This window comes from Lactuca sativa, chromosome 4 (genome assembly GCF_002870075.4).
Source record: "Lactuca sativa cultivar Salinas chromosome 4, Lsat_Salinas_v11, whole genome shotgun sequence".
Taxonomy (NCBI): domain Eukaryota; kingdom Viridiplantae; phylum Streptophyta; class Magnoliopsida; order Asterales; family Asteraceae; genus Lactuca; species Lactuca sativa.
Genome location: NC_056626.2, coordinates 165,928,076 through 165,952,308, shown reverse-complemented (window position 1 = coordinate 165,952,308; position 24,233 = coordinate 165,928,076). Strand labels below are relative to the sequence as shown.

Genomic DNA, 24,233 nt, shown 5'->3' with positions numbered 1-24,233 from the left:
TATTTTCATTATAACAAAACTCAGGATGTCATGTTCCGATACAGACAAAAGCATAAACGGCACATTATAAGCCTTACAACAGTTATATACACTACAGGCCTATAATCAAAATGTCTTGATAAGTCATCCAACTTATGCTCTTGCGCCACTACCTGTAATACAAAGAAAACTGAGTGGGTTAGGCTTGGGAGCCTGGTGAGCATATAGGGATTTCAACCCACAATAAATATTTATATTAATTTCATCAACCAAAAATAACCCAATTACTCATTCCCTTTATCCTCACTTTACGTCCCTAAAACAACTATCACAAGGGACCTAGTCTAAGGATTTTCATCGGGGCGACATCACATGCTTTGGGGTTTCCTCAGCAATATATGTCAAACAAGGCAACCATGTGGGGGACGGAGTACATCAAATGAACACCCAAGTTCATTAACACCTACAGGTGGCGAGCCTGCCAGCGTTCCACTAGACTGTCTAGAAAAGTCTGTGGTCGTCATCTAAACTCCGCTAGATAACTGGATCACAATAACATCGAGGCCTCTCATCAGTTTATCACACGTCAACTATCTACCCAATTCTACCCAACATTTTTGTAGATAGAAACATACATATTCATTCAGATTCAACTTATAAACTTGATAAGATATACATTCAATACTCATTCCAGATAAACAGATCATATATATATATATATATATATATATATATATATATATATATATATATATATATATATATATACATAGCACACATTCCATATGAGATACTTCATACTTATGTGTTATAAGAAAAAGGAATATACCCTCACTCAAAACATATACTTAATACCTACAACAATACTTGTATTAAAATCATGTATATAAAAGGGACTATGCACTCACTTGATAAGAAGATTATCGGACAGCACTACGACTCTAAAAGCAGTATTCTTCGGTGCATCCATGATATCTTCACACACAGGGCTTCTCGCAGGCAGAGCTTCGGCTCGGAAACTCTTTTCTTCTCGGGATCTTCGGACCTTCAGGACTTGGTTCGGGGGTCAGATTGCTACCGGGGCTTCAGGGGTATAACTTGCACGTAAAACGAGGTAATATGGGTGAGAGGAAAGAAATTGAGCAACAAAACTCGGTTGGCCTCACTTTCTATTTATAGGAGGCTAAAATCATATGCTCACGTTGTGAGCCACAAGGGCTCACGCCATGAGCTCGATATGTCATTGTGTTCATCATCAGGCCACTTGCCGTGGAAGGCGTCCATCACCTGCTCACGTTGTGAACACTGTGTTCACGTCATGAGCTCTGACATAGGTGGAAGTTCGTTCCCCGAACTTTAGAAATTCATATCTTTCGCATACGAACTCCGTTTTCGACGTTCTTTATATGCACGCGTAGGTGAGATTATGCTCTATAACTCTCGTTTAGACTCCGCCGACTATTTTTGAATTTAACTTTTATTATATTATTTTTAGTATGCTGGGACAGGAAAACTACGTTAGAAATTCATAACTTCTTCATCTGACGTCCTTTTTCGTCTGTCTTTTTACCGTTGCATTATTATCGACGAGATCTTCGATTCTCGTTTAGATTGTTTTGGCTAGAAATCACTCGATCTCATATTCAAACTTTGGGTTGCATACCGCTAAGGGTTGTATTTTAAACTTTTAAAACATTATTGTTTTAGAATTTAATATTTCAAAAATTAAAACTTTTAATCTAATTTTAAATTTCAAAACTTGAGGGAAAGTATTGAAACTTTTCAAAATTTCTAGATCAAATTTTAAATAATTAAACTAATCACATAATTTAAACATTATCTTAAAATTTCACCATTATCTTCCGATTAGACGAGGATCTTCATTACCATGACAGAAAATTCTAATTTTAATTGTTAAAACAATTTAAGGTAATAATCCTTATCTAATTTAGGCTTGAAATCCGAAAAATCTGCCATCTGACGAACCAACTTGTCGAGTCAGGGCATGGACTCGTCGAGTAGGTCCAACTCGTCGAGTCAATCTTAGGACTAGTCGAGTTCTACAGTCAGAAGCCAAAAATCGATTTTTGATCTAGCTTTGAAAAACACAATAACATCAAATATAACATAAAAACACCCTAAGCTCTGATACCACCGATGGTTTTTGAGCATTACATCATTCTTATGGTGCATATGCAACCCTAATTGCTTTGGATCTAGGTTTTTCTCAAGTTATACATGCATAATAATTTTCCAAAGAAAAACCCTAATCTAGCATATATATTTTCATATCCAATGAATAGACAAGATTTAAAAGAATACCTTTCTTGTTGATTGCTTGATCTTAACCTTCAAGAGCTTAGTGCCTCAACTATTGCACCTCTAATGGAGTCGCAAACACCACTAGCAATGAGGAAGAATGATAAAGGTTGTGGAGCTTCACAATTTTCAGCCAAAGGGTTCTCTAAGAATGCATCGTCGGAAACTATAACCTAGGGGTTCCTTATATAGCTGAGCTACTAGGGTTTTACAACTGGAAACCCTAATTTTCCTTGCTTAGGCCCTAAGCAACATATGCACCCCCATATGGCAAGATTTGGACGAAAACCCTATGGGCTCCCCATAGATTTTCATCCACGCTATACCAATAGGATCCATTAGCCCAAACTACAACTATTACTGATTTACATAATCAGTCCCCATTCTTTTAATCGTTCTCTTTTGATCACTAAATTAATTTCTGATCAATACTAATTAAATAATATGATTTCTAAATTAATATATTATTCTTATAATATATTAATTAATCATTAATTAACCTCTTTCTCCAAAAACTCATCATATCATATTGTTATGGTGAAGGCAACCCAAAAGGACCATGATACTATCGGGTCAACTACATACCAATTATAGTTATGAACTTAGACACCTAATCGAACATAGAGTTAGTAACTTTACATGATAAACCACCTTAGGGAAGTCAAATCTAGGTTTTGGGTCGAAGTCTTAACCGAATAAGTTCTTAATAAGGAAGGTTGGCAAAGCTGAGGAGTACACTGGGCGTACAAGTTGGTATGTCGCGCGTACAAGCCTCCATGAGAGTACGCTTAACGTACGAGCTGAGTACAACCTGCGTACTCAGCAGTTGGGCATCGGAAGGTTTGGGCTCACGGTGTAGGGCCATGATTGGAATATAGATGATTAGGGCATTATTTGTGACATCCACAATTCACGGTCATTTTAAAAATTTTATTTATGCTTATTTGAAAATCAGAGTATCTCTTTTTAAAGAATAATATTGCGGAATTTGTTCCTAGAAAACATGGTAAATATATTATCAAAGCATTTCCGAACAAATGTATTTTTGTTTATATTAAAACTTGGGGATGTCATCGTCAATACATAAACATAAGCATAAACAGACCTTATATTCATTTACACTAGTGATCTACATCTCCTTCAATCTCTCTATGTAATGTAGCTTCTTATCGACACCTATGATACAAATAAACTGAGTGGGTCAGGTTGGGAAACCTGGTGAGTACATAGGGTTTTCAACCCACAATAATAAAATTATTATGTTTAATCATCCAACAATCAACCTAGTTACCCATCCCCATTGTCTTCTTTATTCTTAAGGATCTATCCTAAAAATCATATATTCTTTCATTCATTCACTCCTAAGATTGTCCTAAGGAATAGGCACGAAGTCCATCGCTACCAAGGTTCATCTAATAGGCACTAAGTCCATAGTTGTCGATATTATCTATTACGCACTAAGTCCATAGCTTCCAATGTTCATCTATAGGGTACTAAATCCATAGCTACCAACGTTCATTTGTAAGGCACTAAGTCAATAGCTGTCAATGTTCATTCGTAAGGCACCAAGTTCATAGTTGTCGGGGTTTATCTGTTTGACACTAAGTCTATAGCTACCAGGGTTTATCTATCAGGCACTAAGTCCATATTTGCCGATGTTCATCTATATCATCCTTCATCTCTCATCATTCATCTACCCATTTTTACCCAACATATTTGCAGATATAATATACATATACAATTTAAATCATTTAAAACATGTATAAATCGTTCATCCCGCATAGATATCAAGAACACAAATAATATGCATACATAGCACGTAATTTATATTAAATACTTCACATCTATGTGTAAGATGAAAGTAACTATGCACTCACTTGTTAAGGTGACGATTCGAAATTCGAGCAGCGCTTTGCTTCTAGCAATTGTCTTTTCCTTTGACGTAATCTAGCATTATTATCGCTAAGTCTTAGTCTAATATTTATTACAACTAATATTAGTCTAGATTCATCATTAAATCAAAGTCTACTTTCATGATCTATGAAGTAAGGAACAACCAAGTAGGATCATATCGGAGGTCAGGTCCGTTTAGTATACGAAGTATACTATTTGGAAATCCCACTTTAAACACCTCACTAAATTACAGCCTAGACATAATCCTTGTAAGTAGATCAATTAGTATAACGACTTGGAATCACTGATAAATCTTGTTTATAGGTTCATAATAACGATAATGAACTTAAACATAAGTTATACTTAAAATACGGTAAGCATAACTCAACTTACAAGGGGTTTAGCGAGGAACCCGGCACTGCAGGGCAAAACTTCTGAGCCAAAAAACTCTTTTTCTCGGAGCCTTTGGGCGCTCTGGGGCTTTCCTCTAGCACCTTGAGGTTACTAGGGCTTTGGGAGGGTTTTGGGAGGCTTAGAGAAAGAAGTGAAGGGGTTTTGGTGTGAAAAATGAAGGCGCTCTCGCATGGTATTTATAGGCTGGAATTGGGTCAAACTCGTCGAGTTTTGGCCTCCAACTCGTCGAGTTGGTGCCACATGTCACCATCTGGTGGCAATGCGTGGGGAGAAAGCAATGGCTCAGATCGCACCACGTCACCCACTTTTCAGCAGCACCCTTCCGACTTCTAAACTCCATAACTTTCGCATACGAGCATCGTTTTTGAAGTTATCTATATCCATGTGTAGGTATTGACAAGATCTACAACTCTCCTTTTGACTCCATCAGCTATTTCTCGACCGATTTTAAATTTAACAATATGAGAAGATTACACTGTTAACGATCGTGTAAAATTCATAACTTTTACATACGGACTCCGTTTTCGACTGTCTTGTTATCATTGAACTCCTATTAATGATATCTTCAATTCTCATTTAGATTGTTTTGGCTAAAAACTACTCGATCTAAAATGCGAATTTCAGGCTGTGCATTGCTATGCTAAATCTTAGAAAAATCATAAGTTCCTCATACGCAGTCTGATTTGGATGTTCTTTTTATGCATGTTCTCGTTTTAATGTATACTACGACTTTCGTTTGATTCGCTAAGGCTAAATATTAATTTATCATAGTTCACTTTTTACGTTACGCGGTGGCTTGCCGGTTTTGCCGTAAAACTTTGATGGGTCATAACTTCTTCGTTATAACTTAGATTTTGGCATTCTTTATATGTACGGAAACCTTGTGATATATACTATAACTTGGTTAATATTATTTAATATAAATAATCTTCTATCAAAATGTCATTTTTGACGTTTATTATCTCTAAATTGACTAGCCCGAATCTGCGGTCATTACATTATTGGGCCATCCAAAATGTTATTTTGGGCTATGGATATTTAATTGGATCTTAGTTAAAGGACCATATAGGGTTTTGGCCAAATTTGGAAAATTGGGCCATATTTGGGCCTTGGATGATTATTTTGGAATTTGGGTTTTTTTGGACATTTAGATTGGGCCTTGGCCTTGGGCCAAGTTAGGGCAGGGTAAAAAGGTCTTTTACCCTAGTTTAGACTCTTAGTGTGAGTCGAGATCCAATTATTAATTGGATGTTATTTTGTGATAGCGTGCGGTTTTTTAGCAGGACAACAGCCATAGTACTTTCTGTGAGATTCAGCAGCGCGAGGTGAGTTTCCTCACCATGTTTAGCGGGTCAAAGGCACCAATGTCAGCCCATGATCAGTTATGCTAGGATACTAGATGTATGTGTGACTCTTGTATGTGTATATGCTTATATGATTGATATGTTAGGTGGGGCCTGTTATGCGAGTTTGGGCGGGGCCCTATATGTGAGTTTGGGTGGGGGGCCCGTTATACTCAGTGGGCAGGGCCCGTTATACGAGTGTGGGTGGGGCCTGTTATGTGTTTGTTTATGTATGGTATGTGGTTTTAATTTCCATATTTAAAGATTATTAATGATTTTAATTATTTACAATATTTATCATAATTAAGATTATTATTATACCTTTTTATGATTTATTATTCATTTTTTTTTAATTCGGATTGTTTGTTAGAGGCACACAATACTTGTTGGAAATATTTGAACCATCATATTTTGTGAGACACATGACACAATCCTAGCCATTCATTTTGAAGATAAAAAAATTTTTAAAATGCAAAATAAATGAAAATTTTCAAAAAAAAATTTTAATATTATTTTCGTCATTTATTTTATCCAAAAAAATATTGTTTTTTTTTCAAAATATACGTTAAATATTCTAATAGAATATTATACTGAAAATATTCAAATCAAATTTTTAGAATATTAGAATATTCTACTATAATATTAAACTATAAATATTCAAAAATTTCTAATAGAATATTAGAAAATCCAACAAATCTAACAATTCAAATAGAATATTAGAATATTCTAACATTTTAAAATTTTGATTTGATTATTTATATTGTAATATTCTATTAGAATATTTCACTTATATTTCAAAAGAAAAAAACGGTGATTTTTTGTGGATATATTAAATAACGAAAATAATAATAAAAAAAGAATTTTTGGATTTTCCTTTTATTATGCATTTTATAAAAAAAAATTATTTTTTTGATCTCCAAGATTACATGCTAGAATCGCGTATTCATGTCTCATAAAATTAGCATGGTCCCAAATAAACATCTCTCTCTCTCTCTCTCTCTCTCTCTCTCTCTCTCTCTCTCTCTCTCTCTATATATATATATATATATATATATATATATATATATATATATATATATATATATATATATATATATATATATATTGTATATCACTTTATAAAATCCAAATAAAATTAAAAACTATAATACAAAATCGTATTTGAAAACAAACCATTCTATTCGGAAAACAAATTTATCAAAACATGGCACTTTTAAATTTAATTACCAATATAATTTTGTTTTTCAACTAAAAGGTAAAATTTCATGATTGGTCTTTATAATTTGCAAGTTATAGTTTGCAAATTTAAGGCCGGCTATCAGAAACATTAAAGGCTTATGTTATTACAAGGCAAATAGTTAAATATGTATAAAAAAAAAGTAAATTGTCTATGTGAACAAAACTAAAATTAATTGCCCTAATAAATCATTTTCTTTATTTTTAATAGTGATTTTTTTTTCAAACGTTGTTTTAAAAATCTTCGTAATTTTTTAAATATTAATTAAATATTGATGAAGTCTAAACTTTGTTTTTTAATTAATAAATATATTTTTGTTTTTGAAATATTTTATATAGCCTTTTATAATTTTTTTCATTTATTTTTAAACATATACAACATTTTTAAAGTAAATACTATGTAACAATAAAATTAAATAAATTAAATATGTAACAATAATATGGAGAGTCTATCAAAAAACGAAAAAAAAATATTAGTTAGAAAATTAGAAAAAAAATCTATATAATGTAAATGTTTCTAAAATTATTACAACCTTTTAATACTTTTAAATTATAAGTTTATAAACTTTTAATTTTTTTAATACAACGTTTTAAACTACTATTTAACAAAAGTATTTTAAAATGTTATAGAAAATTATTTAATTATCATACAAAATCTGTGAGACACTTTAAAAATATTATAAAAGAAAGTTTATAAATAACTATATAAAAGTTATTAAAAATTTTGTATGAAAATGTAAGAAAATTTTAAAACATTTTTAAAATATTTAGTTTAAAAGCACTTGTATTTAAATTATATGAAAATAAGTTTTAGAAAAATTATAAACAAAATTTAAAACATTGTATTTGAAAAACCTATAGAAAAAATATCATAAAAATGTTGTAAAAAGTTTTTAAAAATCTTAAGAATATATATATATATATATATATATATATATATATATATATATATATATATATATATATATATATATATATATATATATATATATATATATATATATATATATATTATCCCTAATAAATAAAGAACTTTTGCTACATGTCACACTCTCATTGATTTGGCCACATGTTATTTTCTGGTTATTTTCAATTAATTTTTTTCCGCATGGCATTTTGTGGTTTTTCTCATTTTATTAATTTTCACATAATATTTAAATGTAATAATTGCAATAAGTATAATAATAAATACATATAAATTTCATTATTTAACTTCCTTCTAGTTTTAAATTTTCTAAATTAAAGTTTCATTAGTTTTCTTGATATTTATCTTAATTATTTGTTTGATTTAAAATAAAAACAAACAATTTAATTTTAATAATTTAATATTTTTCTATTTTTTTCTTATAAATTCAAACTTCTCAAATGTATAGAATTTCATATTTTTTTTTCTTTAAAATGAACTCATATAAAACTTGGGTCTTACACCTAGTATATATATATATATATATATATATATATATATATATATATATATATATATATATATATATATATATATATATATATATTCACATTTAAACAACTTTTTTTATATACATTTGACAATTTAACTCGTTAAATGTATTCACATATTAACATTATAACCTATTATAGCATGTGGCAATTTTTTTTGTTAACTACGGCTTCAAAAAAAATGAAGTAGTCTAAACATAAACAAAACGAAAAGGTAATTACCCTTGTAAGTCATTTTCCATAATTTTCTATGCGGTTAGTCTTTGCAACTAGGAATGAGCAAACCGGTCGCAACGAACCGACACTGAACCAATCGTTCACTACACAAGGCGGTTCCCAAATTCAGCTTCAAGGTTTATTCGTTCGTTGGTTTCAATTGCACCTGTTTTGCTAAAAAAAATCCAGACCGACCATGGAGGCCAAATGACAATCTTTTTTTATTAGTTACAGCTTCCGAAAACATACTAACTCCTTTATTATATTGTTAAGAGAAGGAAAAAAAAAAAAAAGATGATTAAAGTTCAATTTTTATTTTGATAGTCGGTTCTTTTCGTATTGTGATTTGACAAAGAGTTTGGTTCAACGCTGGAGGTGATAGCCAAGGGTGTAACGGAGGTGGGTCTAGTTCAAACTCAATGCCATAGAACAGATTGAAGGAGGGATGAATGATGGAAGGAATTTTTTTTAAAAGGTTGCTAAAAGACACCTCATTTTACCATTTAAAGACCCTTTATAATTTTTAAGGTATTTTTATTGGTTAAAATTACATTGTTCTTTGAAAAAGATGATTAAAAATAGTTACCTATTGGCTGACTTTTGATAAAGATATCTATAAGGTGTCTTAATTGCAACACCCCGGGAGGGGGTTATTTGAATTTTAGAATTAAAAGTAATTAAAATAAATAAATAAAGGATAGAAATGTCATTTCATATGTGGCAAGGAACAAACCACGCAAGAATGTAAAACGAAAAACATAAATATATTGCAACGGGGATCCAACAAAAAATATATCAAGTAGTTTTCAGGCAAAGCTCCTCAAAAGCATAAGCTTTATCAATGGAGTTATATTAGTGTAGATAAATAGATCCAGACTTCTTGCCCGAAATCTTGTTTTATTAGTCTAAAGATCAAAATATGAAGAAGAGGAATTCTTTGCTGAAGATATAGGTAAAGAATACTGAAAGGACTATTTCTTGGAAAATAAGTCAAAGAAAAACCTGCAAAAAATCTATGAAGGTGGAAGGGGTTATGCTTGAACCCTGAAAGTGAATGTTAGAGGGGCAGGAGTGATTATAAAACATAGAAAAAGAAAATTAGGAAAAAGAAAAGAGGGAGAAAAAGGTCTCTTACATAACAAAACTATCTACATAATCTTTCATCGTGATAATAATAATAACACATAGCAGTTGATATCAAGACATCACAAATTTTATAACCTGAAATCTGAATATGAACACCAAACATATAACAGATACAAAATGAACTCATTCAACCAGCAAGCCACCCATCCCTGATGAAACATCAACTAATACAGTGGACTATTAATCAATTAATGCAGAAAATCTCCTAACTTTCATCTAAAACAGGGAAAAATAATGATCTTAGTTTCTTCACATGTATATTGGCTGTAGTATGAGAGAGACATGATAACAGTTTATAAGAAAATGAATAATCATAACCATGTTTATCCTAAAACTAGTATGTAATTACAGGTCTAATGAAAAACACACAAACATTCACACATGAGGATGATGGCAGAAACCTGTAATGCAATTTGCCAATTTTCCATATCATCAACGGCATGTATTATTTGTCACTAAAAATCATTAATTGAAAGAACACCATATAACGAAGATTAAGTACACAAAATGAATTATGCATTTGCTTACATGCGAAAAATCGTCAATCAGCTTTTAAGCGTCTGACCTCGAGATCAAAACTGTAATAGAAATGGATCCCATTTAGGGTTTAGATGGGTACGTATCGCTTCAAAACCTGCTTCCCTGTCACTGCCAGCCCTACCGTTATTCCACCAATAGCGCCAGCAACTGCGGCGGATCTAGGACCTGCCGCCGCCTTATAAAGCGCTCCGGTACCCAACCCCGCCACCACGCTGTTGATAATATCATCTGTATCCCGAATATGAACCATACCGCTCTCCAAACCGGCATACAACAACCCGATCACACCCGCCCTATTCCCGATCTGTCGACCAGAGTGACCCGAGGCGTTAAGGATCCGATTAACTCTAAGCTTCATGGTATCTCCGGCTTCAGAAGCCTTGACTCCCTCGACTAAACCTTTTCCGGCACCGAGTACGGCGCCGCCGAGGTAACCGATACCGGTGTAGTATGTGAGATTTTCACTCCAACTACGGCGTTGAGCGATGGATTCTTCTTGGAAGAGGTATTCGGGGGACGTTGGGAGTTTGTATAGGGTTTGTGCAGGAACTTTAAGGTCTTGGTAAGGGTTGTATAGTCGCCGGTTACGGTGGTCGTCGTTTCCATCGTGATTTGAAGGACTTGGCTGGTAAGACATGGCGGAATTAGGTTTAGGGTTTCGATAATTGTGAGAATCTGAGCCTCCGAGGGTTTGTTTGTAGGAGGAGGAACAGAGGCTCTTCAAAAACCGGAGTCGGGTTTGCGTTTTTAGTCTATGGGTTTAGACGTTAGACCGGTTTATTAACAAAGGTATCAAACCCGTGACCCAGAACCTTCCCAAAATATTCTCTTTATGCACATCTTCGGTTATATCTATATTTGTTTACTATAACAAGTTAAATTTCATAAAAGATCATTGTACTTTAAAATTTAGTATAGATTTTTTCATTTAACATTTGAGATATTTGTTTTATGAATTATTTTTGTAAAGTAACAAATAAAGATTTGAATTCTATAAAGACCTCATAGGCTGAAATTTGTCGGTTTATCCATTTTAAAATTTTATTTTATGAATTAACCATTATATTTGGTTTGTGTTCATTCGACGATAAGAAGTTCCAAGTTCATGAACAATAAGAGAATTGCGACTAGGAGAAATTGATAAGGACAAATACTTGTTGGAAGATAATGTCTACAGTTACAACTAATTGGTAATATTACTATTAATATCGGTGTCTTTTCGGGTTACACACAATAACAAATATAAGTAACATTGGTTAAAGAATAATTAAATGGATCTAGCTTGTTGATTAATTAAGGGCCTGTTTGATACGCATCTGACCGAGTCAGGTCAGACATTTTTTGCTGACTCGGTCAGATAAAGATGTTTGATAAACTAAATTTGGGGCATCCGACTCGGAAAGCTTAATCTGATCGGGTAAGATGGAAAAAACCAACTGACTGAGAAAGGAGGAAGAAAGGGAGAAGGGTTTCCAATTGTACCCTTGCGCTACCGAAGGAAGAAATCAGCGACTCCATTGTTTCTTCTCCTACTTCAGCGCCAATTTTCTTCTCCCGTAACAAGCAATCGTCGACGATCCTTTTCTCATCTGTTCCGATTTTTTGAAGTCTCCTTCCCCTTCTCATCAGGTACGCTTCTTCCTTTTTTCCTCTTCTCATCAGGTCCGATTTTTTGATAATATATAGGTTTTGATTTATGATTTTTCTGTTGAACATGTATGGTTCTTCATTGAATTCTGAAAAATTCTCCAAGAATTTAGGCCCTGTGCTCGATTTCATCATATTTCTTTTGTTTTAGACTTGTGCTCAATTTCAAGGAGGGAGAGAAACCTGCGATATTTGCTGCAATTTGTATTAAATATCAAAGAAAACATGTTTTTATTGTTGAAAAACTTTTAAGCTTTTGGAGCTCCTGATGCATGTTATATGTTTGATAAAATGTGTGAACCAATATTTAGATTTTATTAATAGGTATACAAGATCCTCCTGTATGCTATATGTTGAGGCATTTGCGATTGATAGATAATTGTCTATTAGGAACACCAATTCTGTCATTTTTGTCAAAAACCAATGATATGGTGGATGACCCATGATTAAACCAGATCATCTCATGGAGCGATAGTTGAAGGATAATGGTGCAACCTTTCATTTTGTTCTATACATGTATAGCAAGGATAATGGTGCAACCTTTCATTTTGTTCTATACAGGTATAGCATAATTCTTCTTTGTATATCGTCTTTTCTTTTCCCTGCTGTAAATTTCTCACTGTAATTTGATACTTGACATAGATAATAAAGGTGTTTGTTTCTTGATATATATTTGCATTTGGTTTTACTAGTTTTTTTATGCTTATATTCTCACTTGACATAGAATTCTTCTGCTCTTCTTCATTACCTTATATTAATGAGATGCACTAATTATCTTGTGAATAAGAAGAAGAATATTGTTGTTATATATTAAAGAGATGTACAATCAAGTAACAGGGTAAAATGGTTATTTTCATCATTCAGTCAGATGTAGAATCAAACAACATGATTTCTTACTCAATCAGAATTTCTTACTCAGACAGATCTTTCCGAGTCAGTACTTTCTCAGTCAGTAACTATCAAACGGGACCTAAGTAGTTAATTAATAAAATGAAACTTGTAGATCTAGACGGACCTAAGTGTAAAAATCGGATATTCAGATAATTACCAAAGATAAGGATGATTACTTAGTTACCAAGTAATTATCTATTAGGGTTTAAATCATTCCCCTATAAATATAGACACATAGAACTGAATTTGAGAGCTGATGAAACAATGAAAACCCTTAGAAGAATCGGTGGTGCTCTTAATTCTCGAAAATTTGTTCGAGCAAGTAATGATCTATAATGGTAAGTGATTTATTAGGTTAAAATATTTTCTTGTATGAAAAGCATATTCATTTCACTGATATATAAAGTGGAGGTTTGTGGTTATTTGTAAGCATGCACCGTGTAGACTTTAGGTTATAGAGTGTTTAGTTGAGAAATTGTGACATCCCCTAATTTTTAGGGGGAAAAAAAAAAAAAAAAACTCTTCTTTACATTTTAAAATCATAATATCTTTGTTTGCAGAAAATCTCAGTCCAACAAAAAATTTTGCGGAAACAAACTCTTAATTTTATTTTTCTTTTTGTTAAAGATGATGTGAAAACTAAAGTTTTTTTTCCATATTTTAAGCATAGAGCTATTTTAAAATATGATTTAGATATCTTGGGCAAGCGAAAGAAGACTCTCAAGGATGGCAAAAAGTTGGATAAATAACTAATCATCAGAAATAACAAAATTTGCAACTATAGGTAAGTCATTAAGCTTGAAAAGTCAGGTATACATTTTGAAACAAAGATAGATGTGAATATTTTTTATTGTTTCTATTTACTTAATAGAAATTAATTTACATAGTTATTTTCTTGCATCCAAGGTCTTAATGTTTCTTTTTAATGTATGTATCTATGTTTGGTGGCGTTTTATATAAGTTCATTTCATTCTTAATATCAATGTTGTGTCAAAATGGATTTTTTTTTTTTGCTATATGGACTTAATATGGATTAGACTTCCTCCTTACAAATGTTTTTGGTTTTAAGTTTGATCGCTTTATGTCATGTTCTTTGATTATGTTCCATATTTTTTAAGGTGGTGTTTGTTTTTTTCCGCAGATCTTCTTAGCATATTTTGTCTGTGCGACGCAGGCCACGTGCAGACATTAGCCTCCGCAAACTGTTTGTTTTTTCTAAGACTGCAGACCTAAAAATGTCAGTGCGCCTTCTTCTTAGCGTAGATATAGACCAGAGTCTTCTAACATCTTCAGGCATCTTCTAGCCTAAAAAAGCACATATATCTTTATTTTTTATATTTTTGTTTTTTTGAATTTATACTTATTCCAACTTTATAAGTGATAACACAATTTGAAAAAAAAAAATTACAGTACTTACAAAAAAAAGTTCGACGACACAAACATGATATTTTTGACAAATTTATAAATAAAAATTTATTACAATAATGGTCTTTGGAGTTGTTTATATAATAATAATAATAATAATAATAATAATAATAATAATAATCTAAATAAAAATTTCTGACTGCAGACGGTTGATCCACCTCTTCTACTACAGAGGTCTACAGATGTTGTCCGCAGACTGCAGACATTTTGCCTCAGAAAAAACAAACAATACCTAATACGTTTGATTAACTTGATCAATTTTTACAATGTTCTTAAAAGTCATTAATTTTGTTTAGATTTTTTTCTAGGCAATCCCATGGGTTTTTTTAAGGATTTTGTGGCTTGGCATCAATGATTTTGACCAAGAAATAGTTAAGTTTTAGAACTGAAAAATCCCATTAAGTTTTGATATTTACTGTTTTAATTTTGATTTTTTTGTTGTAGGTCTTCTCTCAAATGTTTAATCCAGTTAAGGATCTATGCCCTCTCTTCCAATCCGTATACCCAGATGCAAGTTTTTTTTTGTTAAATGGCAAATTGGTTTCATCAAAGTCTTGTGTTACAGATTATTCATCTACAATCCTTGATGAGAGCCTAAAAAAGTAAAAATGCAGATTATTAACTCAAGTAACACTAGCCCAAGAGATGCATCTCAAAGTCGTAGTACATTTGTGAGAGCAAATAGAAGAATGTTTGGTAAAAAATTTAGAATACTTTATAGAAAGTGTTGGAATTGCAATTAGTAACAAATAGTTTTGACTATGTAATTTTATAGGAAAATGCTCTCTCGGATACATCTACAAAGTAATTTTATAGGAAAGCGCTAGTTTTTTTTATTTAATTTTACAGATTTTTCATTTTATTATTTTATAGTTTAGCTAACTATATACAAACAATGTCCTCTTTTTTATGAAGAATTACCAAAGTCCCCAAGCCGTTTAAGTTGAGGCAAAATAACCGACCCGAGATCCGGCCTACCCTTCTTCCTCATATCACAACACTGCAAACCAAGTTTCGCTAAACACATCGTCTCCTCAACCGGCCAATCAGCCACCGCCGGATCAACAACATCTACAAACTTCCCTTCTTTAATCGCCTTCGAAACCTGGTGAGTCAACCCCATCGGACTCTTCGCAGTAATCACCTGTAACAAAATCACCCCAAACGAATAAATATCCGACTTCGTCCCCAATATCCCCGTCTGTTGATACTCCGGATCAATATAACAAAACGTCCCCGCCGCCGCCGTCATGTGGTGGTACTGGGCACCATCGTCCGCCACTTCCGGCGGAACCAGTCTCGCTAACCCTACATCGCTGATTTTACTCACAAAGTTCCGATCTAATAGAATGTTTCCGGGTTTTAGGTCACGGTGGACTAGCGGCTGGGGTCGGGTTTGGTGGAGGAAGTGAAGGGCGGCGGCGATTTCGAAGCAGATTTTGAAACGGAGAGTCCATGGGAGGACTGGGGTGTTGTTTTTTCTGAAGAGTCGGTCTTCTAAGCTTCCGTTTTCCATGTATTCGTAGATGAGACAGCCGTATTCAGGGCATGCGCCCATGAGGAGAACCATGTGAGGGTGTCGTATACAGGTTAAGACCTCGACTTCTTTTTGGAATTGAGTTTCTCCTTGTGAGATGTCTGGACGTAAGACTTTAATGGCGACGAAGATGTGATCGACATTGCCTCTGAAAACAGGTCCATATCCTCCTTCACCGATTTTTAGGGTATTTGAGAAGTAGTCTGTGGCGATTTCTATGTCTTCAATTGTGTATTTTCTGTACTGAGTGTTGGATTTGGTTGAAGTGATAATGAGTTTTTTTCTTTCCGATGCTTCGTGTTCGGCTTTGAGTTCTGCCTTTCTTCTTTTATGGGCTTCAAGTTCTGCTAGAAGTTGAGCTTTTTGTGCTGCGTCAATGGCGGATTTGCTCTTCTGTTTCTCCACCTCCAACATAGCTCTTGCAGCTTCTGCTGCCTCAGGTGGCATCTGTTGATAAATCTCGGTTTCCTGAAAGGAAACATGAAGAAGTTAACAAAAACCTGCAATGTATAAACCAATAAATGAAAGTAGGTTATTCTTTTTTGCATTCAAACCTCTAATTAAACCTACCTTTTGTTTAGCATTTGTTGCTTCTTTGCAAAGCGAGTGATACATATCCATCGATTTCTTCAGTTCAAGTTTTACCCTCAAGGTTTCATCGTCTAGAGCATCCTGCATTTACCAACTATTTTGTAATGTGTATAAATAAATAAATATAAAACATTGCATTTGATTCACTGATATAATTGTTTAACAAGTGAACTCACTGTATTTAGAGAAGAGATGTAGACATTTGACGTGCGCGATTTGTCTAAAATCTTGCAAGACGATTTGGCATTGAAATCATGGAGGTCTGTTGGCACAGTAGTCCTACTTGCTAACAAACTGTCTCTAGGAGCCATGGCTGTAAAATCATCATGACCCACTCGTCTTGCAATGCTTCTTGCAAATGGTGTTCTCCCAAAGCCAATGGTTCCATTTATAGAATTGGATTTGGATTTGCTCCATCTGACAAAATCCACTTAGACTCAGACATTGTTGTTCCTCTTCTTTTTATTTTCAATTTAGTGTTGTATAGATAAATGATTTATGTTTGGAGAACGCGTTGTATCAACAAAGACCGGTTTTTACTTAATGAGAAGAAATGACTGTTTTACCCTTGTGTCTAAAAATGATGCCAAGTACAAAATGACACTATTTGAAAACTATTATAGATTGAAATTGTAACCGATGAAAATGAAAAAGAAGTGAAATACTTAAATAAAAGCGACCATGTGAATGTATAGAGTTGCCTCCTTTGCGGTTCATTTATTAAGACTTTGTGTTTGCATTAAGAATAAATTTCCTTACATACTGTCCGCATAAATTGTTGTCACTAAGAGAAGGTTGTTGGTAAACAAAAAAGTCCTTGTATATTGGGTTCATGCACACTTTTTTTTAAACAAAATAGGACAAGAAACCGACAAATGTTCACATATTTGAGATTTTAACAGGTAAAAAAGTCATCTAACAGTAAAAACAAAATACGATGGCTCTTTCTAAAATATGATCAAAATACAATTTCTATAATTTTATTTTAATTTTATATCATCTTACTAATCTTACTTTATTTTCTATATTTTCTCAGAGGGACTTATTATACTGTACTTTCTCGATAGGTATGATCTTGTTGTACTTTCTCCATAAGCAATTATCATATTGTAATTTCTCCATAGGTATTATCTAATTGTAACTATTTTCAATGTCTACGAGGATATTATCTTATAACCAAAGCTTATTTATTCTCTTACTCATAATATTATTGTATTCTCTAGTATGATAATATGTGGCTAAGTTCTTAAAACAACTTATTAGCTATTAGAGTTTCCACACAGCTATAAGTTAAAAAAATGTTTGGATAAAAAATAACTTATTCCGGTGGCAAACCTCCAATAAGTCATTTTTTCATAAGTTACCTCATACTTATTAGCTTATAAGCTAATAAACAATAAATTTTTTTGCCAAACAACCCCGTATTATATTACCATGATCGCCCTATCTCATGGTAATATCTTAATCTTAAATATAAATGTTTCTCTTTAATTAATAAGGAAATCTTCAGAAAAGTCATAATATTTTACCATATGTTACAAAAAAGTCTAAACTAAAATTTATTTACAAAAAAACATGAATTACCGGTAAAAATGACAATTTGACCTTTTTTTTTTTCCGATTTCATAATTTATATTGGTTCCATTAAAGTCTCATTATTTTACCCTAACTTATTAATAAGTCTCAAACTAATACTTAGTGATCATTTGATCATTTTCTCCCTGTAATATATATTTTGCCGGTTTCATTGTTGACCTGGACGGCTAGTCATTAAATATTAAATAAGTTGATATATATAATGTTATGTTTACCATAAACTTGATATCTTGATGAATTGTATATTTTTTGGAATATAAAATGCATCCAATGAAGACTAAGATAATTACATAAACTAGCAACAACTATCATTTTTGATGTTTATAAAAAATTTCAAATTGTCTATCTAATCTTATTTAACCCAATATATCCATCTCATCATACATCAACTTATTTCCTGCCTTTTTTTTTTTCCTGAAAGCATATATTTAACCCAATATATCCATCTCATCATACATCAACTTATTTCCTGCCTTTTTTTTTCCTAAAAGCATATATTTTACTGGTTTCATTGTTGACATAAATACAATCATAGATGAGTTTATGAGAAGGATATCAAATTTTACAGTAAATGTAGCATTATATAACTTATTTTATCTATCTTATCAGCTAATATAATGACTAAGTGTTCAAGTCGGTAATGAAAACCGGTAAAATGTATTTTAAATGGAGAAAATCGTCAAATCATCATTAGTTTGGGACTTATTCGTAAATTAGGGTAAAATAACGGAACTTTAATGAAACCAGGTAAGTAATGAAACCGGTAATCGTCATTTACCGGTAATTCATGCTTTGTCGTAAACAAATTTTAGTTTATGACTTTGTCGTAAATTATGGTAAAATATTATGACTTTTCTGAAGATTTCCCTAAGTAATATCCACAAAACCAAGAAACATAATATAGCTTCGGCCATTAGATCAATCCATCCGATAGTTGATATAACCTAATATATTTGTTTTTTTTAATAAATTTAAACACATACGCAAGTGAGTAAGAGTATTATTGGTATTTGATCTAGTAAAATCGATCAACAATCATATCCCTCGTTATGTTGATAATTATACCAATATTTTCATTCCACTATTCTATCACCCGTACACATATGGTAAACTATGTCGCTCATCGGAGATAAGTTCTAGATAATCGACGCATACCTTGATATACTCGAACATCATAAAGGTAAAAACTTGTTCTGCAATTGCATCTACACACCATATCGCTCATCGGAAATGCTAATCAAAAGTTGCAGAACATCCACGAAGCTTATTAACTGTTATTATTAGATCCAAATGAAGAGTTCGATTACGAAGGTCAGAGCACTTGATTTACTCGAATATCATAATAGTGAAAACCCTAACCTAGTTTTCTAAATGATTATCCACACCGTAATAGAGATTAGTATCGGTAGATATCGTTTATAATTGATTATATATTCACAACTTAGCATATGTTCATTTATGAACATACGTTCATACATGAACATTTTGATATTCACTTCTCATTTTGTATTTTGTTCTTTGACTACTTGTTTCTTGATTATTTGTAGTTACCGGTCTTTCATTCATATATATATATATATATATATATATATATATATATATATATATATATATATATATATATATATATATATATATATATATATATGAGAAAACTATGATTAGTGTTTTTTATATTAATTCAACTATCCACTGATTTAAATTAGATTAATATATAGTTACATAAAGAATATTCAATTGGTATCGTTTATGATCTGATTAAACAACATTTATAATTACTAATTTGACCATTTATGATCTAATTAGCATTGTTACATAACTTAAAGTAACCCTTGAATATGGAATCAATTTATGATAATTTTTTATCCTCTAACTTTACAAGTAATGAAACAAAACACATACCCCTCACAACTTTTTGTTCAACATTTCAAACTTTGAATAACAAAAAAAAGTTGTTTTGGGTTGGCCCTAACTTTTATATAATCAATATTCAATAATGTCTTTATGGACCTTCAACTTCTTTGATATTGTTTTGCTCTAGTAAGATTTTTTTTAACAACTTTTGGTTTGATTACATTCACTAATTTCACATATATAATCTGTAAATGTGCATTCACAGAAACTAAGACACAAGGTTTAACGGTATTTTATTGTAACTTACTCTAACTGCAGGACACTAAATACTATATGCACGAAAAAGAAAGAAGGTGGCCACTACTACTTTTGATTTTTTACACATTAGATCTATTTACTCATTGATACAACATTTTTATTTCAATTTCTAAATAAAACCACAATATACTTATACTAAATGTATATATTTGTAAGTTAGAGGAAAAAACATATCATAAATTAATTCCATATTCAAGGCTTACAATATGTTATGTAAGTATGTTAATCATGTCATAAATTGTCTAATTAGTAACTATGAATACTGTTTAATCATATCATGAACGATCATAAACGAAACTAACTAAATATTGTTTATGTAACTATGCTAATCTAATCATAATCACAAGCACTAATCCTAATTTTCTCATATTTGCACATTTCCATAACAAACTAGTAAGTGCAAATAATCAAGGAACAAGTAATCGAGGAACAAAACACAAAATGAGATGTGGATACCAAAATGTTCATGAATGTATGTTCATAAATGAACATATGTTCATTTATGAATATGGAATAAATCATAAACAATATTCACTGATATTAATCTCTATTACGGTGTGTGGATAATCATTTAGAAAACTAGGAATCGGGTTTTTACCTTTCTAATATTCGAGTAAATCAAGTGCTCTAGCGTTCCAATCGAACTCTATTTGATCTCATAGCACTTAATAAGCCTCAAGGATGTTCTACAACTTATGATTAACATTTCCGATGAGCAAAAAAATGTGCAGATGGCATTGCAGAACGAGATTTTACCTTTATGATGTTCGAGTAAATCAAGGTCTTCGATGTCTGCAATCGAACCTCTCCTTTGATCTGATAACACTCAATAATCTTCATCGATTATCTATGTTATGTGTAGATGCTAGAGCGGGTGAAAGAAAATGTAGTGAAAATATTTGTCCAATTATGAACATAACAACGGAGATGATTGTCGATCGGTTTCACTAGATCATATATATATATATATATATATATATATATATATATATATATATATATATATATATATATATATATATATATATATATAAACGCAAGTTCTTCTGAGAACCTAAATATTTGTGCGAACTTGAGAACTACTGATCCAAACATCATTTTCCAAAATCAAAACCAAAAATATTAACGAAATGTATAGTGTCTAAGCCATATCTATGCTAAAAAAAAAGATTTGACGATTTTTTTTTTAAAAATGTTCATATATATGCATTGTTGATGCATGCATATATTATGAATCAACAGTCATATTGACTGTTGATTCATAATATATGCATGCATGCATATCTACGTCTGCAGTCCATATGACTGCTGACGTATAGTTTTCAACTATTGATGCATAGCTTGCAAGTTCTCACGTTTTTTTTATTTCGCACAATAACTTATATATATATATATATATATATATATATATATAGACACACACATTAATCTTACATGAAGAGAACATGCTATGTGAGAGACAAAAACTACAACAAGATTAAAATACAATAATAGATTTGTAAGATAGAGATTATAAAATAAGATAATACTCTGTGTCTTGATTTGGATTACAAAAAATACCATAAGATTACAATAAAATTATTTCTCAGATATAATATAATAACATTATAGGAATATAATTAAATCAAATTAAAAAATATATATTAAAAAAATTATTTAGAAAAACACTTAAATTTTGATCATTTTCTTAAGAAAGCCATAATATTTTATTAAAAAAAATAACGGGTTGTTTGCCTTTTACCGGCTAAAATCCCAAATCGGTAAATATTTTGTCGGTTTCTTGTTACTTTTTGTTAAAGTAAAATATAAACTTTATCGTAAATGAGCCTAAAATATACGGACTTTTCAGACAATAACCTTAAAAAGAAACTACATGTCAGACCTTAAAAAGAAACTACATGTGAGATAATGATTGATGGGACAAAAAATTGCAATTTTTTGTCTCACCCAAAAAGGGACATGGGTGCACTCTCATGCATCGTTTATGCAAACGACGTGAATGCCCTCATCCTCATCATGGAAAATAGTTTAGAAAGTTTGTCCAGTTCCATCTAATTTAGCCATATGTTGTCTAGGGGGATGCACATACTCTTGACTTACAAATCCACTTCTTCTGAGGAGCTTTGTGTTCCATTTGTTGATGCAGACAAGGTGTTAGGGGCAGGACTCTGAATGGCAGATTTGAGTTTTTGATTTTTTGATTTAGAAACCGCATAAAGATTACAAGTATCAGGTAATGATCTTTGTAGGCTGGATGCCACATCTGAACTGCTTTTGAATGCCCTGTGCATTTGAATAAAACAATCCATGAGAACAATAAAACACAAAAAGAAAAAAACAGAAATTATAACCTCAGCACAAATGGAGACCTGGTTAAACGGGATCGATAACCAACCACAAGATGAGTTATGGCGTTCCTGGTGACGTATAGAATAAGTGCATTGGAAGCGTCTGAATCCTTTAAGACAACCTCCTTTGTTCTAACCTGAAATCATAGAATCAATGACAACTGATAAGTCGATCAATTATATATTTAGCTCTATGCTCAAAAGGACCAGTTTACATTTAGTTCATACACTGCAAGTCTGCAAGTTTGTGTGGTTGACTTTTCACATTTATTCCTATGAAAAATGAGTCCCCTTCCTACTTTTGAGTATCACATGAGTTAGCATCGGATCTTTGAAGAAAAAAAATAGACTTCTTTTTTGATGAACAGCTTTAAAACTACACAAACTTTTGCTCAAAAGCTTGAATGGTAGAGAATACAAAACCAAGAACCATGGTCTAAGACAGAATAAATGGTGAAGTAATTATGGAAATTACCCCTTTGAGAGCACAAAGTGAAGAAAAAGGTTGGAAAAACTGTTGCATTTCAGCTTCTGTTGGGGGCCTACCATCCTTGCCAATTCCGGCTTCATCTGAAACACAATTCAAAATTATATCTGATGTCAACTAACGCTAATTTTGTAGATTTGTACAATAACAGATACATTTAACATTAACCCTAGAAAAGATGGAAGCTCGATTAATTCGTATAGCATCTAATCAGATGTTCGCGATCAACTAATTAGAAAACCCTGATCACACATTGACACAAAGGATCGACAAGATTCATGATAATAATGATAAAAAGTGATTCGAGATACTAACCAGGTAAAGTGGTTTGGGTGAGAACATGAAGAAGCACAACGCATGAAATATTGTCGACGACGTTCTCAAGAGCCCATTTAACTGCATGTTGGCTATTCTTATCTTTATCAATTGCTATAGCCGTTGTTAAGGCTACGCCAACGCCGTCCATGGTGGTTTGTCCTCCGCCGGCGATAGACCTGAGGACAACCCAAATACCACCGGACGCCCATCCTACAGGAAATTACAGGCTCAAATTTATACCTGTCTTCTTTAATCATTCCATGGATTTCGTTACTGTCGTCTAAATCTGGAGCCAAATATGCATCCCGATTTTCCCGCATAAAGAAACGAACCCTAACTTCATCCACTTTGATTTTGCATTCGGGGTTGTAACGTACGCATTTTGATCAAGCCAAACAAGGGACATTATTATTATTATTATTATTATTATTATTATTATTATTATTATTATTATTATTATTTTATTTTATAAAAACCTAACATATTTTCATGAAAGTCTTAAAAAAATCATTATATTATTTTTTTTAGGTTGAAACCCTTATATTTTTTAAATTGTATCATTTAAGACATTAAGTTCGGTAAGTCCTAGATAGTCAAAAATATTAGGTAATCGATTCTTAACGATTCTATTGTTACAAATCATTATATTAAAATTTTTTAACAAAATATGAGGGTTTACA

General features: G+C 32.0%; 2 protein-coding genes and 1 long non-coding RNA gene across 7 annotated transcripts; 1 reads left to right on the top strand and 2 right to left on the bottom strand.

Annotated features, from left to right (window-relative positions):
* Positions 1–10,405: 10,405 nt before the first annotated feature.
* On the bottom strand, positions 10,406–11,309 carry LOC111908393 (mitochondrial import inner membrane translocase subunit TIM23-2). The gene has a single exon (XM_023904229.3). It carries the CDS (start codon positions 11,176–11,178, stop codon positions 10,609–10,611), a length of 570 nt encoding a protein of 189 aa, XP_023759997.1. The 5' UTR covers positions 11,179–11,309; the 3' UTR covers positions 10,406–10,608.
* A 342-nt stretch (positions 11,310–11,651) lies between these two features.
* On the top strand, positions 11,652–15,138 carry LOC111908395 (uncharacterized). Of its 5 annotated transcripts, none has more exons than XR_006190735.1 (4): positions 11,652–12,170; positions 12,295–12,749; positions 14,221–14,316; positions 14,949–15,138. It is a non-coding gene; the product is annotated as an uncharacterized LOC111908395 (long non-coding RNA). The 5 variants fall into 5 exon arrangements; XR_006190731.2 differs by lacking the exon at positions 14,949–15,138 and adding an exon at positions 14,650–14,822 and having other exon boundaries at positions 12,644–12,749; XR_008231729.1 differs by lacking the exon at positions 14,949–15,138 and adding an exon at positions 14,650–14,822 and having other exon boundaries at positions 12,579–12,749.
* Positions 15,139–15,243: 105 nt separating this feature from the next.
* Positions 15,244–23,926, bottom strand: LOC111908394 (U-box domain-containing protein 35). The gene is made up of 7 exons (XM_023904230.3): positions 23,551–23,926; positions 23,224–23,318; positions 22,770–22,885; positions 22,501–22,683; positions 16,809–17,049; positions 16,612–16,713; positions 15,244–16,509 (listed from the first exon to the last, which is right to left on the bottom strand). Exons 1-7 carry the CDS (start codon positions 23,699–23,701, stop codon positions 15,412–15,414), a joined length of 1,986 nt encoding a protein of 661 aa, XP_023759998.1. The 5' UTR covers positions 23,702–23,926; the 3' UTR covers positions 15,244–15,411.
* Between the last annotated feature and the right edge of the window lie 307 nt (positions 23,927–24,233).